At 44.7% G+C, this 15738-nt stretch overlaps 1 protein-coding gene across 1 annotated transcript in view; it reads left to right on the forward strand.

Annotated features, from left to right (window-relative positions):
- The window catches only part of asap2a (ArfGAP with SH3 domain, ankyrin repeat and PH domain 2a), a 73513-nt gene that overhangs the window by 35347 nt on the left and 22428 nt on the right, over positions 1-15738 (forward strand). Inside the window, exons 5-10 of the mRNA XM_084143694.1 lie at positions 10503-10552; positions 12273-12402; positions 12506-12591; positions 12683-12758; positions 12930-13016; positions 14907-15010. Coding sequence (XP_083999820.1) covers positions 10503-10552; positions 12273-12402; positions 12506-12591; positions 12683-12758; positions 12930-13016; positions 14907-15010 — 533 coding nt within the window. The remainder of the gene's footprint in view (positions 1-10502; positions 10553-12272; positions 12403-12505; positions 12592-12682; positions 12759-12929; positions 13017-14906; positions 15011-15738) is intronic.

Consider the following 15738-nt stretch of genomic DNA (forward strand, 5'->3'; position numbering starts at 1 on the left):
TTACCAGTGCTTGACTTGGACTGAAATAGGTTCTGGTACTCATTTTGGGTGCTGGTACTGTTTATATTTAGGTGCAGGAGCTCCACAATACTTTTGAGCTAATATTCTATAAGAGGAACAGAAGCTCAAGCAGTAGAAAATTGAGGTGCCGGTACTCCACTCTGGTGAGCTCCTGCCCAAGTCAAGCACTGCCTCTTATCCCTTGCGCAAAATAGCCTACAGCTGTGTCTGTCCCAAGCTCACTGGCACAGGAAACTCTGAGGGCCCAGAATATTTTATACAGCAGGAGCGGGAGGAGAATAGTTCAGAAGCAGTGGTGCAGATATGCTCATTACCCCACTGATGACTTTCATTACACTCCTGACATGGGGCTAATGGGGTGCTAGTTATGGTGCTTTCTGCTCTGACTCACACAGCCTGTCTCTCCATTACCACTGGGGGGTGAGAGGAGAGAGGGAGGGGAGAGAAAGAGAGAATGCGTGCGAGACTGTTAAAAAGAGAGACAATTAAAGACTTTCCATCCCCAGCTTGCAGTATGTACCGTTCACTATCTCTCACCTACACAGCCACAGGGCCTTTTCCCTCCTCCCTTGCTTTCTCCATCATTCCTCTCCTCTCCCAGGGGAGGTACCTGTGGAGTACAGGAGGAAGGTGTCTAGACCAGCCTGAGTAGTGTTGGACTGAACACAGGAAGTCTCTAACATCCCCTGCAGTCTCTCACACACACACGTAATTTATCTGTTTCGTAGTACTGTTTCTTATTTTTGTTTAGTTTAGACACATGATTTCTCAATTTACAGTACGTTTGTCAATCAGCTGTGCAGCCAGACTTAATTACCATTCCTTTTGCCTTGTCGCTCACTACCATAGTTTTTCAATTCCTCATCAATCCATGGAGCCTTAACAGTTCTAACAGTCAGTTTCTAAATAGGTGCATGCTTATCAGTAACTGGAAGAAACAATGTCATAAATGCAGAAAGTGCAGCGTCTGGTTGCTCCTCATTACACCAGCAAATACGTTTTACATCTTAAACATAGGAATCACTAGAAAACCTTTTGTATGATCTCTTGTACAACATTTTAGACCCAGCCTTTGGAACTTTGGTTTTTCTAAATATGGCCACTATATTATGATCACTACATCCGATGGGTGTGGCTACTGCTTAAGAGCAGATTTCTGCAGCATTAGTAAAGATATAATCAATACACGTGCTGTTTGTAAATGTCCTTGTAGGTTGACTGATAACCTGAACCAGGTTGCGGGCACTGGTTACAGTTTGAAGCTTCTTCTTGAGTGGACAGCTTGATGAAAAACAGTCAATATTTAGGTCACCCAGAAAATATACCTCTCGGTTGATATCACATACACTATCAAGCATTTCACACATATTATCCAGATACTGACAGAGTACTCGGTTGTCTATAGCAGGGTTTCCCAAACTCGGTCCTGGGGCCGCCCCTGGGTGCACATTTTGGTTTTTGCCCTAGCACTACACAGCTGATTCAAATAACTAACTCATCATCAAGCTTTGATTATTTGAATCAGCTGTGTAGTGCTAGGGCAAAAACCAAAATGTGCACCCGAGTTTGGGAAACCCTGGTCTATAGCAACTTCCCACAAGAATGGGCTTTAGGTGAGGCAGGTAAACCTGTAGCCATATTACTTCAACAGCATTTTACATGAGATTCTCTCTAAGCTTTACAGGAATATGACTCTCAATACAGCAACACATCCCCCATTGGCATTCCTGTCTCTTCTGTAGATGTTATAACCATTTATTGCTACCATTTTCTCGTCAAAGGAATTACAATGCCTTCAGAAAGGATTCATAATCCTTGACTTATTCCACATTTTGTTGTTACAGCCTCAATTCAAAATGAATGACATAAAAAAAAATCTCACCCATCTACACACAGTACCCCATAAAGACAGTGATAACATATTTTTAGAAATTTGTGCACATTTGATTGAAAATGAAATACAGAAATACCCCTGAGTCAATACATGTTAGAATCACCTTTGGCAGCGATTACAACTTTGAGTCTTTCTGAGTAAGTCTCTAAGAGCTTTGCACACGTGGATTGTACAATTATTCTTACAAAAATTCTTCAAGCTCTGTCAAGTTGGTGGTTGATCATTGCTAGACAGCCATTTTCAAGTCTTGCCATAGATTTTCAAACCCAATTTAAGTCAAAACTGTAACTAGGCCACTCAGGAACATTCAGTGTTATCTTGGTAAGCAACAATGTTATTTTGGTAAGCCTTGTGTTATAGTTTATTGTCCTGCTGAAAGGTACATTTGTCTCCCAGTGTCTGTTGGAAAGCAGACTGAACCAGGTTTTCCTGTAGGATTTTGTCTGTGCTTAGCTGTATTCCGTTTATTTTTATCCTAAAAAACTCCCTTGCCGATGACAAGTATACCCATAACATGATGAAGCCACCAGCATGCTTGAAAATATGAAGAGTGGTACTCATGTGTTGTGTTGGATTTTCCCCATACATAAGGCTTTGTGTTGAGGACATAAAGTTAATTTCTTTGCCACATTTTTTGCAGCTTTACTTTAGTGCCTTATTGCAAACTGGATACTTGTTTTGGAATATTATTCTGTACAGGTTTCCTTCTTTTCACTCTATCAATTAGGTTAGTATTGTGGAGTAACTACAATGTTGTTGATCCTTCCTCAGTTTTCTCCTATCACAGCCATTAAATGTAATTTTATCAATTTACCAATAGGTGCCCTTCTTTGTGAGCCATTGGAAACCCTCCCTGGTCTTGGTGGTTGAATCTGTGTTTGAAATTCACTGTTCGACTGAGAGTCCTTGCAGTTAATTGTATGTGTGGAGTAAAGAGATGAGGTAGTCATTCACAAATCATGTTAAACACTATTATTGCACACAGAGAGTCCATGCAACTTAGTATGTGACTTGTTAAGCACATTTTTACCCCTGAACTTATTTAGGCTTGCCATTACATTTACGTCATTTAGCAGACGCTCTTATCCAGAGCGACTTACAAATTGATGCATTCAACTTATGATAGCCAGTGGGGGAGGGGGGGAGGTGGGGGTAGAAGGATTACTTTTAATTATTCCAGGTATTCCTTAAAGAGGTAGGGTTTTAAGTGTATCCGGAAGGTGGTCAGTGACTCCGCTGTCCTGGCGTCGTGGGGGAGCTTGTTTCACCATTGGGGTGCCAGAGCAGCGAATAGCTTTGACTGGGCTGAGCGGGAACTGTGCTTCCGTAGAGGTAGGGGGGCTAGCAGGTCAGAGGTGGATGAACGTAGTGCCCTCGTTTGGGTGTAGGGTCTGATCAGAGCCTGAAGGTAAGGAGGTGCCGTTCCCCTCACAGCTCCGTAGGCAAGCACCATGGTCTTGTAGTAGATGCCAGCCTCAACTGGAAGCCAGTGGAGTGTGCGGGGGAGCGGGGATGACATGAGAGAACTTGGGAAGGTTGAACACCAGACGGGCTGCAGCGTTCTGGATAAGTTGTAGTGGTTTAATGGCACAGGCAGGGAGCCCAGCCAACAGCGAGTTGCAGTAATCCAGACGGGAGATGACAAGTGCCTGGATTAGGACCTGTGCCGCTTTCTGTGTAAAGTAGGGTCGTACTCTGCGAATGTTGTAGAGCATGAACCTGCAGGATCGGGTCACCGCTTTGATGTTAGCGGAGAACGACAGTGTGTTGTCCAGGGTCACGCCAATGTTCTTTGCACTCTTGGAGGAGGACACAATGGAGTTGTCAACCGTGATGGCGAGATCATGGAGTGGGCAGTCCTTCCCCGGGAGGAAGAGCAGCTCCGTCTTGCCGAGGTTCAGCTTGAGGTGGTGATCCGACATCCACACTGATATGTCTGCCAGACATGCAGAGATGCGATTCGCCACCTGGTTATCAGAAAGGGGAAAGGAGAAAATTAATTGTGTGTCGTCTGCGTAGCAATGATAGGAGAGACCATGTGAGGAAATGACAGAGCCAAGTGACTTGGTGTATAGAGAGAATAGGAGAGGGCCTAGAACTGAGCCCTGGGGGACACCAGTGGTGAGAGCACGTGGTGCTGAGACAGATTCTCGCCACGCCACCTGATAGGAGCGATCTGTCAGGTAGGACGCAATCAAAATGTGGAAAAAGGTGTGTCAATACTTTCTGGAAGTGAGTTTCAGAGATAACCAGTATATGAATGTTGTCGATGTTATCGACTTCATGAACCTTGTTTCTCAGGCTACATATGTTAATGTGGGCTATTTTTAGCCCTTTCTGGGTTGCTTGTAAGGCCTCCCAAGAAAGCACTAAAAACAATCAGAGGTAGACATGTCAGTGATATTTACATTTGAGCCAATAGTACAGGGAGAGCTACCCACAGTGGGCTTCCTACTAGGACAAATGGTCTCAGTGCTAACTGTGTAATTCTTGTTTATATGCACAAGATTACTGATATCAAGAAGGTCCTTTTTTAAAATCAAACTCTGCACGTTTAAGTGTCACAGCCCAAGCCCCTTAAGTGATTTGAAAACCGAGGGGATATCCATATTTATGGAATTCACATTTAAACGAATAGCACTGGTTGAGCTTTCGCTAGCCACAGTGGACTTCCCACCAACTTTATAGGTTCAGGATTATGACTGATGACATGTTGGAATATGAACATCTGTAACACTATTATGATAGTGCTGTGATATAATGGTAGGGATTACCTGAGACAGCACTGATTTCTCCTGCTGTGGGGGATGGAGGGCGATAGACTCCTGAGGACTTGGGCTGTGAAAGTGTCAGAGTAAGCAACTGTTTTATGCTCAAAGAGAGCCTCTGTGCTCCACGGTAGTTGGGATATATTCTGTCCTCACTGAAACAATCCCTCCGCATCTAGAACCAGTCTAAATTGTCAACAAATGCCACTTCCACTGAGGCAGAGAACATTTTCAGCCAGTGATTCATTGGAGGAGTTCACTGAAGTGGTTGGACTCATGGCCTATTGAGGGTAGTGGACCCGAGATAAGTAGCCGCTTACCTGCTTACTTTGCAGCTCCTTTCAGGTCCATTACAGGCCATTTTACGCTCCACTCATCTCTCCATCCCACTGTTGAACCTCAACTGTGGAAAATATATAGGTGTTTAATATGCTGCTCTCTGGGGGTTTCAAGAAGCGTTTTTTGGTTTCCTCTAACTTCATTACCCCCTTTTCTCCCAAATTTTCGTTATATCCAATTGGTAGTTACAGTCTTGTCCCATCGCTGCAACTCCCGTACGGACTCGGGAGAGGCAAAGGTCGAGAGCCATGCATCCTCTGAAACACTACCCTGCCAAGCCGCACTGCTTCTTGACACACTGCTCGCTTAACCCGGAAGCCAGCCGCACCAATGTGTTGGAGGAAGCACCGTACAACTGGCGACCGTGTCAGCGTGCATGCACCCGGCCTGCCACAGGAGTCGCTAGAGCACGATGGGACAAGGACATCCCGGCCGGCCAAACCCTCCCTAACCCGGACGACGCTGGGCCAATTGTGCGCCGTCTCCCGGTCGCGGCCGGCTGCGACACAGCCCGGGATCGAACCCGAATCTGTAGTGACGCCTCAAGCACTGCGATGCAGTGCCTTAGACCGCTGCGCCACTCGGGAGGCCCTTCAATTCATGCCATTTTGTTGGTACTTCCGCATGGACAGTGCCTGTTAAAGGATGTACAAGTAGGAAGGTTACTGGTCTGTCTGGTTACACTAGCCTGGGTCCCGTCTGCTTCTACTGAGGCAGAGACAGCCCTAGATTAAGATTGATGAGGTACTTCAGTTGAAAAGGGGTACACTGTATATGAAGTACAGGTAACTGCCAAAATAAAGAAAACCCCAAAATAAAGTGTCTTAATAGGGCGTTGGGCCATCATGAGCCGCCAGAAAAACTTCAATGCACCTTGGCATAGATTCTACAAGTGTCTGGAACTCTATCGGAGGGATGCGGTACTATTCTTTCATGAGAAATTCCATCAGTGGTCAATTGGGTTGAGATCTGGGGACTGACACACAAGCACACACTTACTTTAAACCACCTATGCTCCTTTGAGACCTCTCTTTCAAAGTCACTGTCTTCTTCTAGCCACGCTAGCCAAAAGAATGGGCAACTGGGCGCTTTTATACATGACCCTAAGCATGATGGGATGTTAATTGCTTAATTAACTCAGGAACCACACCTGTGTGGAAGCACCTGCTTTCAATATACACCAAAAGTATGTGGACACCTGCTCGTCGAACATCTCATTCCAAAATCATGGGCACTAATCTGCAGTTGTTACCCCCTTTGCTGTATAACAGCCTCCACTTTCTGGGAAGGCTTTCCACTAGATGTTAGAACATTGCTGCATGGACTTAGCCATAAGCGCATTAGTGAGGTCGGGCACTGATGTTGGGCGATTAGGCGTGGATCGCAGTCGGCGTTCCAATTCATCCCGAAGGTGTTCGATGGGGTTCAGGTCAGGGCTCTGTGCAGGCCAGTCAAGTTCTTCCACACCGATCACACCTTTCCCAAACTGTTGCCACAAAGTTGGAAGCACAGAATCGTCTAGAATGTCATTGTATGCTGTAGCGTTAAGATTTCCCTTTACTGGAACTAAGGGGCCTAGCCCGAACCATGAAAAACAGCCCCAGACCATTATTCCTCCTCCACCAAACTTTACAGTTGGCACTATGCATTCGGACAGGTAGCGTTCTCCTTGCATCTGCCAAACCCAGATTCGTCTGTCGGACTGCCAGATGGTGAAGTGTGATTCATCACTCCTGAGAGTCCAATGGCGGCGAGTTTTACACCGCTCCAGCCAACGCTTGGCATTGCGCATGGGGATCTTAGGCTTGTGTGTGGCTTCTCGACCATTGGAAACCCATTTCATGAAGTTCCCGACGAACAGTTATTGTGCTGGCGTTGCTTCCAGAGGCAGTTTGGAACTCGGTAGTGAGTGTTGCAACCGAGGACAGACGATTTCTATTTGCTACGCGCTTCAGCACTCGGCGGTCCTGTTCTGTGAGCTTGTGTGGCCTACCATTTCGTGGCTGAGCCGTTGTTGCTCCTAGACATTTCCACTTCACAATAACAGCGTTTTACAGTTGACCAGGGCAGCTCTAGCAAGGCAGAAATTTTACGAACTGACTTGTTGGAAAGGTGGCATCCTAAGACAGTGCCACGTTGAAAGTCACTGAACTCTTCCGTGCGGGCCATTCTACTGCCAATGTTTGTCTATGTAGATTGCATGGCTGTGTGCTCAATTGTATACACTTGTCAGCAATGGGTGTGGCTGAAATAGCCAAATCCACTAATCCACATACTTTTGGCCATGTTGTGTATTTTGTATTCCTCAAATGCCAAAATAAAGTGTTTCCTTTATTTTGGCATTTACCTGTAATATCCGTAGTCCAAACTGGAATAGGGCACAACCAGCCAAGATACAGCATCATCACTCCCTGTCTGTCTGCAGTTCAGTGCTGGCTCAGGCCCTCATACTTGTGTGTTATTGTTGCTGCATTGGCCCTTAAGCTCTGTCCAGTGTCCACCCCCTAACCCACCATCCCACTCCAAACACTGAACATAAGCAGACTGGTGGAAAGTGCTGAGACCATCAAACAGCAGGGCAAGGGGATTTACGGATTGGACTGGACACTGGGATGATGTCATCCCTTCCAGCGCTAGACCTTCTGATCCTTTGTATCTATTGTTTTTTTGTTTTTTTTTTACACACCATAACCCCCAGCCCCCCCCCCCCCCCCCCCCAGTCATGAAACCCACACACACAGAATTGTTGGCGGAGGCTTTTAGCTATAAGGAGCTCTGCCAAAGGAGTGATCTCACCATTATTTATCACCAAGAAAAGATTAGGGAGTGGAGGCTGATCATAAGTCGTGGATTTTTAACAGGTGCCCTTGACAGCAACAAGACCAGGTTTAGGACAACATTGGAATGTAAATTGCATGTTTAGATTTGAGGTCTTGGTGAAAAGGCTTTGTCTGCGTAGCAGTCTGAATAGGTCCCATTCCAACTCACTGGACAGGCATGTGGACCTTCCACTACTGTATCACCTCAACAGTGGACCCATTCCATTCAAGAGCAATTTACATTCCAATGTAGTCCTAAACCTGGTCTTGTTGCTGTACACTTCACATTGACGCATTCAAGGTCAGTCAGCTGTGTTCAATTAGACAAGGACAGTGGTAACGGAGGTAAGAATTGAACCAAGAAACTCGACCAAGAAAAAGGCTGTTGCAGGACAAGAACTTTACAGAAGAGTGTTATGTTTTGTTTTAAAGCCTCTGTCTCCCAAATATCTATTCTGTGGAAACTCATTAAAGAGAGGTTGCGTGTTGATGTGGTAGAGTGGATGGGAGGTGAACCCTGTTTGGCTGTGCTCTTCCAGCATTCCACACAGCTAAGTTGCCCTGCCATGTTCCCTGTTGTGTGGAAGCTAGTAGCTACTCACACAGACACGCTAGTCTAGCTAGCGCCCCACTTCACTCCCTACTGTTGTTCCCCACTCTCACAGTAGCTAGCGCCTAACTTCACTTCCCATCGAGCTGAATGAGAGAGGAATGGCTGCACTTGGAGAATGTGCCGCTCTGTCCAACTCGTCTCGCTCCCGCGGCTTGTATTTTTAGCCAGTGTTCTCCTTTTTTTTTTTTTTTTTTTTTTTTTTGCTTCCTCTATTTCTCTTTCTCTCACGCGCTCTGTGTCTCTCTGTGTTTCTCTCTCTCTCTCTCGTTCTCTTTCTCTTTCTTTCTCTTTCTCTCTTTCATCAGACCATGATCCAATGACCATGGATCCATGACCGCCACACTTGTTTTGAAGAGTCTGGGCTGGTATCCACAAAGCGTCCCAGAGGAAGAGTGCTGATCTAGGATCAGTTTAGCATTTTAGATATTAATGAATTTTATATGGAAATGTTGGGACCTGAGCCAAGCTCTCCGACTCTGAGTCGCTTTGTGGATACGGGCCCAGGGGTCAACAGAGGGAACATCTCTGTAAGACACTGAGAATGGGATTTCAGGCAATCTGTTTCATATAATGACAGCAAAATAGCAACATATTTATTGTAATAAAGCCATAGTACATTAATTGTAACAAAGCTTTAGAAAGATTGGCTTTTGTTAGAGGATGCATCACCTTTTATACTACCTTTATTTTTCATTCCAGTTAATGACTCTTTAAAAATGCCTGCGGCTGCCACTGCAATCATTTTTTTGTTAGGAAAAACACTGTTACAGTTCAAGGTTTCCGAAGGAAAGAGCAATGCCATTTCAAAAACCATGATGCTGTAGCAATCCGTGCTCTCCACAATTGTTGATTGGGATGCAATCAGCAAATCAACATGAAAATAACAAGCAGATTCGCAGTGCAATCAGATAATCCATTGATCTCATCATGTTTTACCACTGTCTGTTCAATGGCCTTGGAAGCAGCATTTATGGTTGCCGCTGCGGTGTTTGGAGGAAAAATGACACGGGCAATTTCACCAGTTAATGTCTGTTTTTGTTAGCCCCTAATCACTGTTTATTCATTGGTGCGGTGCTGGAAAAGTGTTGCATAATTTAATGTTTGATCAAACAGCTGTTGAACGCTACTCTATTACCATGGGAAATCTGTTCAGCGGTGTGGCCACTTAAACCATGTTACGATTCTGAGCACTGCTCTTTTTTTATGTTAGCACTTTGTACTGTATTGTAGTCTACGGCAATGAAGAGGGAAAAGGATGACAAGATTGAGTCATGTATTGGCAGTGTGCTTTGTTAACATTTGGCTAGTGCAGGGAGATTGACAGGGTTTTCCCTGAGCTTGTAACATCACCTGACTGGAGTATTGATGTGTACCGTAGCTTCAGTGCCTTCTGGTTATAGTAACGCTGTCTGTGTGTGCAGTGGTATGCTTCATATCACAATGTGTGTTTTGACCATGTTGATATCTTTCTAGCCTCTTTAAGGAGTGATGTTAGTGCCAACAGAAACGGAATTTTGGCACTAATATTACTCCATATTTTTACAGTTGACATTTACATTTACATTTTAGTAATTTAGCAGACGCTCTTATCCAGAGCGACTTACAGTTAGTGCATACATTATTTTTTATACCCCCCCCCCCCCGTGGGAATTGAACCCACAACCCTGGCGTTGCAAACGCCATGCTCTACCAACTGAGCTACATCCCTGACGGCCATTCCCTCCCCTACCCTGGACGACGCTGGGCCAATTGTGCGCCGCCCCATGGGTCTCCCGGTCGCGGCCGGCTACGACAGAGCCTGTATTCGAACCAGGATCTCTAGTGGCACAGCTAGCACTGCGATGCAGTGCCTTAGACCACTGCGCCACTAGGGAGAACATATAGCCAAAAGGTTTTTGTGTGTGGAGCTTTTGTGAACACATCCAAGTTGTTATGTTGATAGGTTTGCTTAATGGATTCCTATGTAGATCTAACTCATCATTATTCCACATTCTGTTTCTGAATTTGAAGTTCTGACACCTGTTTCTTTCTGCTTTTTTTCTTCACAGGACCTGAAAAAGCCATTTGATAAGTCCTGGAAAGACTATGAAACCAAAGTGTAAGTTTTTTTATATATTTTACTACCACCAATATGAAATTAGGTTCTGGCCCATTGACATTATTAGCTTAGAGTACGAAGACAATCAGATGATCATTCCATTGTCTTTTGGTCCGTTGGTTCATACTATGGCCATACTGTAGCAGTCGGTTCAACTGATTCTCAAGCATTTTGATAACCTCTAGATATTGGTACTATCATAATAGTTTGCATTTGACTGTATATTTGTCATTGGTAGAGCCCGATTTGATCATCAAATGCATAAGCAATATGTTGAATGAGATGCAATGTGATATTTGTCTTGTCCCATCTCTGTGCTTGTAATGACCACTATTTCCCAACCAATAATAAATCATCCCATCTCTACACCCCTCTATCCACACTGACATCATTTGTGATTTTGCATGCAACGGTATATGACATTTTATAGCACCACTCTGATATATTTTCCAAGCTGCAAAGGACATTCTTTACTGAAAGGGTAATACATTTTCTTCTGCAACGCCAATCTGATGACGAGACAGTACTGACTTGTTGCTCCATTGATGCCACCCGCTCTCTGCTAGTCTGCTATCAATGGAGGGCAGTACTATGCTTGATCGAGAACATCGTTGTCCCATCTGCTCTGATTTTCTTTGAACTTTGCCGATCACAATCGGATTGGTTCTCATATCTCTATAATATCTCTAATCTCTTAATCTGCGATTATAATGAGGCCTTTCCTATTTGCAGACCGAAAGAGATGAGACTCTCTGCCACAAAGTCCACTCTGGCCCCGACCACCTTAAATTGGTTTGCGAGCAGCACCCTGCCATCGTCACTACAGTTAGAGTCCCATTTGATTTACTGTCTCATCTCTGTGTCAACGGTCTTTGGTGGCTCTTGTGGCTGCTGTGCAACATCTGGCTATTTTTAGCTTTCTCTCTACTCCCATGCTTCTGGGCTGATGATTAAGGTGACAGCTTTGCAGATGTTCTACTAATGAAGCAGTCGCATCTTGATGTCTTACCAGATGACGGTTTCAGACCAAAAAAGGAAGCCACCCAAAATGACTGAATATAACCCAGATTACTTTGCCTGAGACAGATGAATGTTTGTGAAGCAGTGGCAGGAACTGACTTCTTTAAGTGTCTTTGAATCAAAGGTTAAGGTTTTTTTGAACAGCAGTAGATTATATAATGTTATGTAGACTTGCAGGAGCAGGCCACAGTGCAGCGCTGGCTCATGCAATCACACCACTTTGACATCAGCTTGATGCCCCCCTCTGTCTGTCTTTTTTGGTATGATCCGTTTGTAGTTTTTTTCTTGGTTCAGTTTCCTTTGGAATGGCCTTGTTGCATCTGTGTCTTGATGGTTTCAAATGAGCCAAGCTGTTGACTGAGGTGCAAAAAACAGACAAGTCGTTTACGTTGGTTTAGTGATGGGCCACAGTGACGAGGACCTAACATCCAAAAGCATGAGTGAGAGGCCGTCTGCTCTCAAATCTGAACGAGAACAGGTGTCACTTAAGTCTCCCTTTGCTTCCTCATAGGAGGAGCCAAATGCTGCATCCTTTTTTAAGGGAATATGCTAAGCTAGTTAGCATATGCAAAATAATGCCCTGTTGCATGGAATGCCCTCCCCCTTCCACTCTGTATATTTCCTGTTTGGTATGGGTGTGTGTGTGTCTGTGGTTGGAAATGCCCTTTGACCCCCCCGATGATGTCACTTCCTGTCCCAGCACTAAGATTGAGAAGGAGAAGAAAGAGCATGCGCGGCAGCACGGCATGATCCGCACTGAGATCAGCGGGGCGGAGATCGCAGAGGAGATGGAGAAGGAGAGGAGGTTCTTCCAGCTGCAGATGTGTGAGGTGGGTAAGGAAAGTGATAGAGCTCAGGCCTGGGTTGCCAGGTTGGGTCAAGTCCAGAGCTGGAGTGGAGGGTTTTCTGACATTGTGAAATTCTGTCTCGCAGTATCTTCTCAAAGTGAACGAGATCAAGATCAAGAAAGGGGTGGACCTACTCCAGAATCTCATCAAATATTTCCACGCACAGTGCAAGTAAGTCCTGCAGTCAGTGAAAGTGTGCATTTGACCAAGTGCTCACCTCGTGGGGAAAACAGCTGATGTAGATTTGTCACTCTCTCTTTAGTTTCTTTCAGGATGGGCTGAAAGCAGTAGACAACCTCAAACCATCCATAGAGAAACTAGCCACAGACTTACACACGGTGAGTTCCTCAAGACTACTGTTGACATCTTCATGGGGGTATGTAAGGACTTGCCTTTCCATTATCAAGTATGCTGAATTCATCAAACGTATTCTGTGTGACTCTGTAACCTTTGTATGACCCCTGTGGCCTTTGTATGACCTGTGTATGACCTTTCTGTGAGCTCTCCAGATAAAGCAGGCCCAGGACGAGGAGAGGAAGCAGCTCACTCAGCTACGGGACGTCCTCAAGTCAGCGCTGCAGGTGGAGCAGAAGGAGGTAACACCCATAGACTTCGACCACTCTAGTGCCCCAAAGTATGTTTTAGCATGGGCAGCGCCATTGTGGACTTTCATCATTAGGAGATTCTCATTGGGGCAAAAGTCCGTCCTCTCCTCGACTCCTCCGTCCTCTCTCCTCCGTGACTCAGAAACCGATAAGTGGCCGAGGAGAGTGTCAATTTTGTTTGTAGACGAATTAAGGAGTCTGCTACCCTCAATCGATTTAACTACTTTGGCAGCAAGCACTGAAGTTTTTTAATACCTGCCACACCCCTTTGGATCAGCTGTTGTTTTCTGGAAGGGGAAAAGCAAGCAAACATTTAAAAACCATATGCTACTTATTCTTTTATCTATTCAATTCGTTTTTACTTTACACATTTAATTTGGGATTCCACCCCTGTAAACGTCATTGGAGAGTCATTTCATACAAGCACATTTTCGTCCATGTTCCCCCTCCTCGCCGTCTCTCTGCAATTACCTTTGACCTTTTTTTAAAGGAAGCGAGAGAGGAGGTAGGTGAAAGGACACAGGAGTTGAGCAAAACCAAATGAGATCCTCCCATTTTTAAGTAGTCAACTGGGTGGGACTTCTTATGGGTTAAGGAAGAATCACATAATTCCATCCAGATCTCTTACACACACACACACACACACACACACACACACACACACACTCACACTCATTCATGCATGCATACTGCTGTATACAACACACACGGCAACCCTCAAACTCTATAGGCCTAGTCTTTTCACTGTCAAAAGCCCAAGTTAGACATCCAATAATATAGCCGTCTGTATCTCATCTAATCCGCCTAATTCATATCCTATAAGTGATGCACTTACATGTTCAAAATCCCGATGTACATAACCAAAGCCCTCTTCACTCCCTGTCAACTTTAGCAAGCTCATTGAGAGCACGCATTAATGGTCTACGGTTAAGCACTCTTATGTGCTTAATACTCTCATTTACCAGATGCTTTTATCCAAAGCGACTTACAGTTAACACATGTACTTATGTCCTTTCAGCCTTCAGCTACTATGTGGAGAACTAGTGTACTGTTTTTTCTACTGCAGCACTATCTTACCTGTCTGTTCTCCTCTTTACTTTACTGCCTCTTTGTGAACCAAGTCTAGGAGAGTAAGTGTATCCTCAGTGCCCCCTTAATGTGCTTGTCGATCTGTGGTTGTGGTGTTTTGTCAAGGATAGTGAGAAGTTTGTCTGAAGCATTTTCATTAGAGAGCATTAGTGGCGGCCTCTAAAAGTGATTTAGTGGGGGGATTTCTGGGTTGTATTCATTAGGCACCAAATGGAAGAAAGCACTTCGAACAGAGTGAAGCGCAGAGGTACTATCTGTACTTCTGAAATACTTGTTTTTCGTTTAAATTGTGCTACATTGTGACTTAATGAATACAACCCTGTCTTAGTTTTTTCCTGTTGACAATGGTAACACTAGATACTAGAACCCTGAAGACTTTTCTTTAGAATATCTTCCAAAGGTCTTTGCTTTGGCCCCTCCCCCTCTCGGTTTCCCCTATACCACTTCCTCTGAGGAGATGACCTCACTAGTGCATGACCCCAAGGCTTTGCTTGTCCTATATACATATTGTGGCAGCATCTCAATAGTCTAAAGAGGCTCCCCTTCCTTGCCATCTCTACTTCATCTGCACTAAAGCAAATCCCCAGCCAGCATCCCGATCTGCCATATTGCTCTCCTATCCTAAATTTTAGCCTGGATTTTTCAGATCAGTGTTGACAAATGAAAATATACAAGGAGAGGAAGCCACTTTAGACAATTGAGATGCACCCCACCCACACTCACTGCAGTGTCTTGTGCCTTTGCCTACATAGATCCTTATGTTTGTTTGTGTGTGTGCTGGTATTGTTGAAGGATTCCCAGGTGCGACAGAGCGCTACCTACAGTTTGCACCAGCCACAGGGCAACAAGGAGCACGGCACTGAGCGCTGTGGGAACCTCTACAAGAAGAGTGACGGGTCAGTTTCTCTCTTCCGTTAAACTTGCATCATCTTCAACAAACATTCAAAGAACCAAATGAAAGGCCAGACAAAACAAACTCACAAAGTTCACTCATTGTGATGGCATTTATCCATAGTTAAAGACATTCTCTGGAACTTTGGCGACTACTAAGTAATTTTTCAACCTTCTGCTTTGGGCTGGATGTGTCATAGTGTAGTTCATACAGTGAGGGAAAAAAGTATTTGATCCCCTGCTGATTTTGTACGTTTGCCCACTGACAAAGAAATGATCATAATTTTAATGGTAGGTTTATTTGAACAGTGAGAGACAGAATAACAACAAAAAATCCAGAAAAACGCATGTCAAAAATGTTAGAAATTGATTTGCATTTTAATGAGGGAAATAAGTATTTCTGGAAGCTGTGCAGCGCCATTTTCCCTACATTTTCCCCCACGTGGGCCAGTCCCCTAGCAATTCGAGTTCTAGCCAATGAGCTTCAGCCCCTTGCCATTTGAGTGACAGTTATCAAGATGCACATACAGCAGAGCGAGAGAGAGGGGCAATGACGTGGTGCACATATCTGCACATACGTGTCGTAGTACGCAATTTTCGGGGACCACTTTTGGCTCGTGAGCGCTACTTTCATAACTACTGGCTAAAAACTAAACAAAAGTACCAGATAATCTCTTTAATGTTCTTTTTATGGCTGAGTGTCATAGACATGAATACACTGCCCAAACTGTAC

Source organism: Coregonus lavaretus, assembly GCF_964263955.1.
Source record: "Coregonus lavaretus genome assembly, chromosome: 27".
NCBI classification, from domain to species: Eukaryota; Metazoa; Chordata; class Actinopteri; order Salmoniformes; family Salmonidae; genus Coregonus; species Coregonus lavaretus.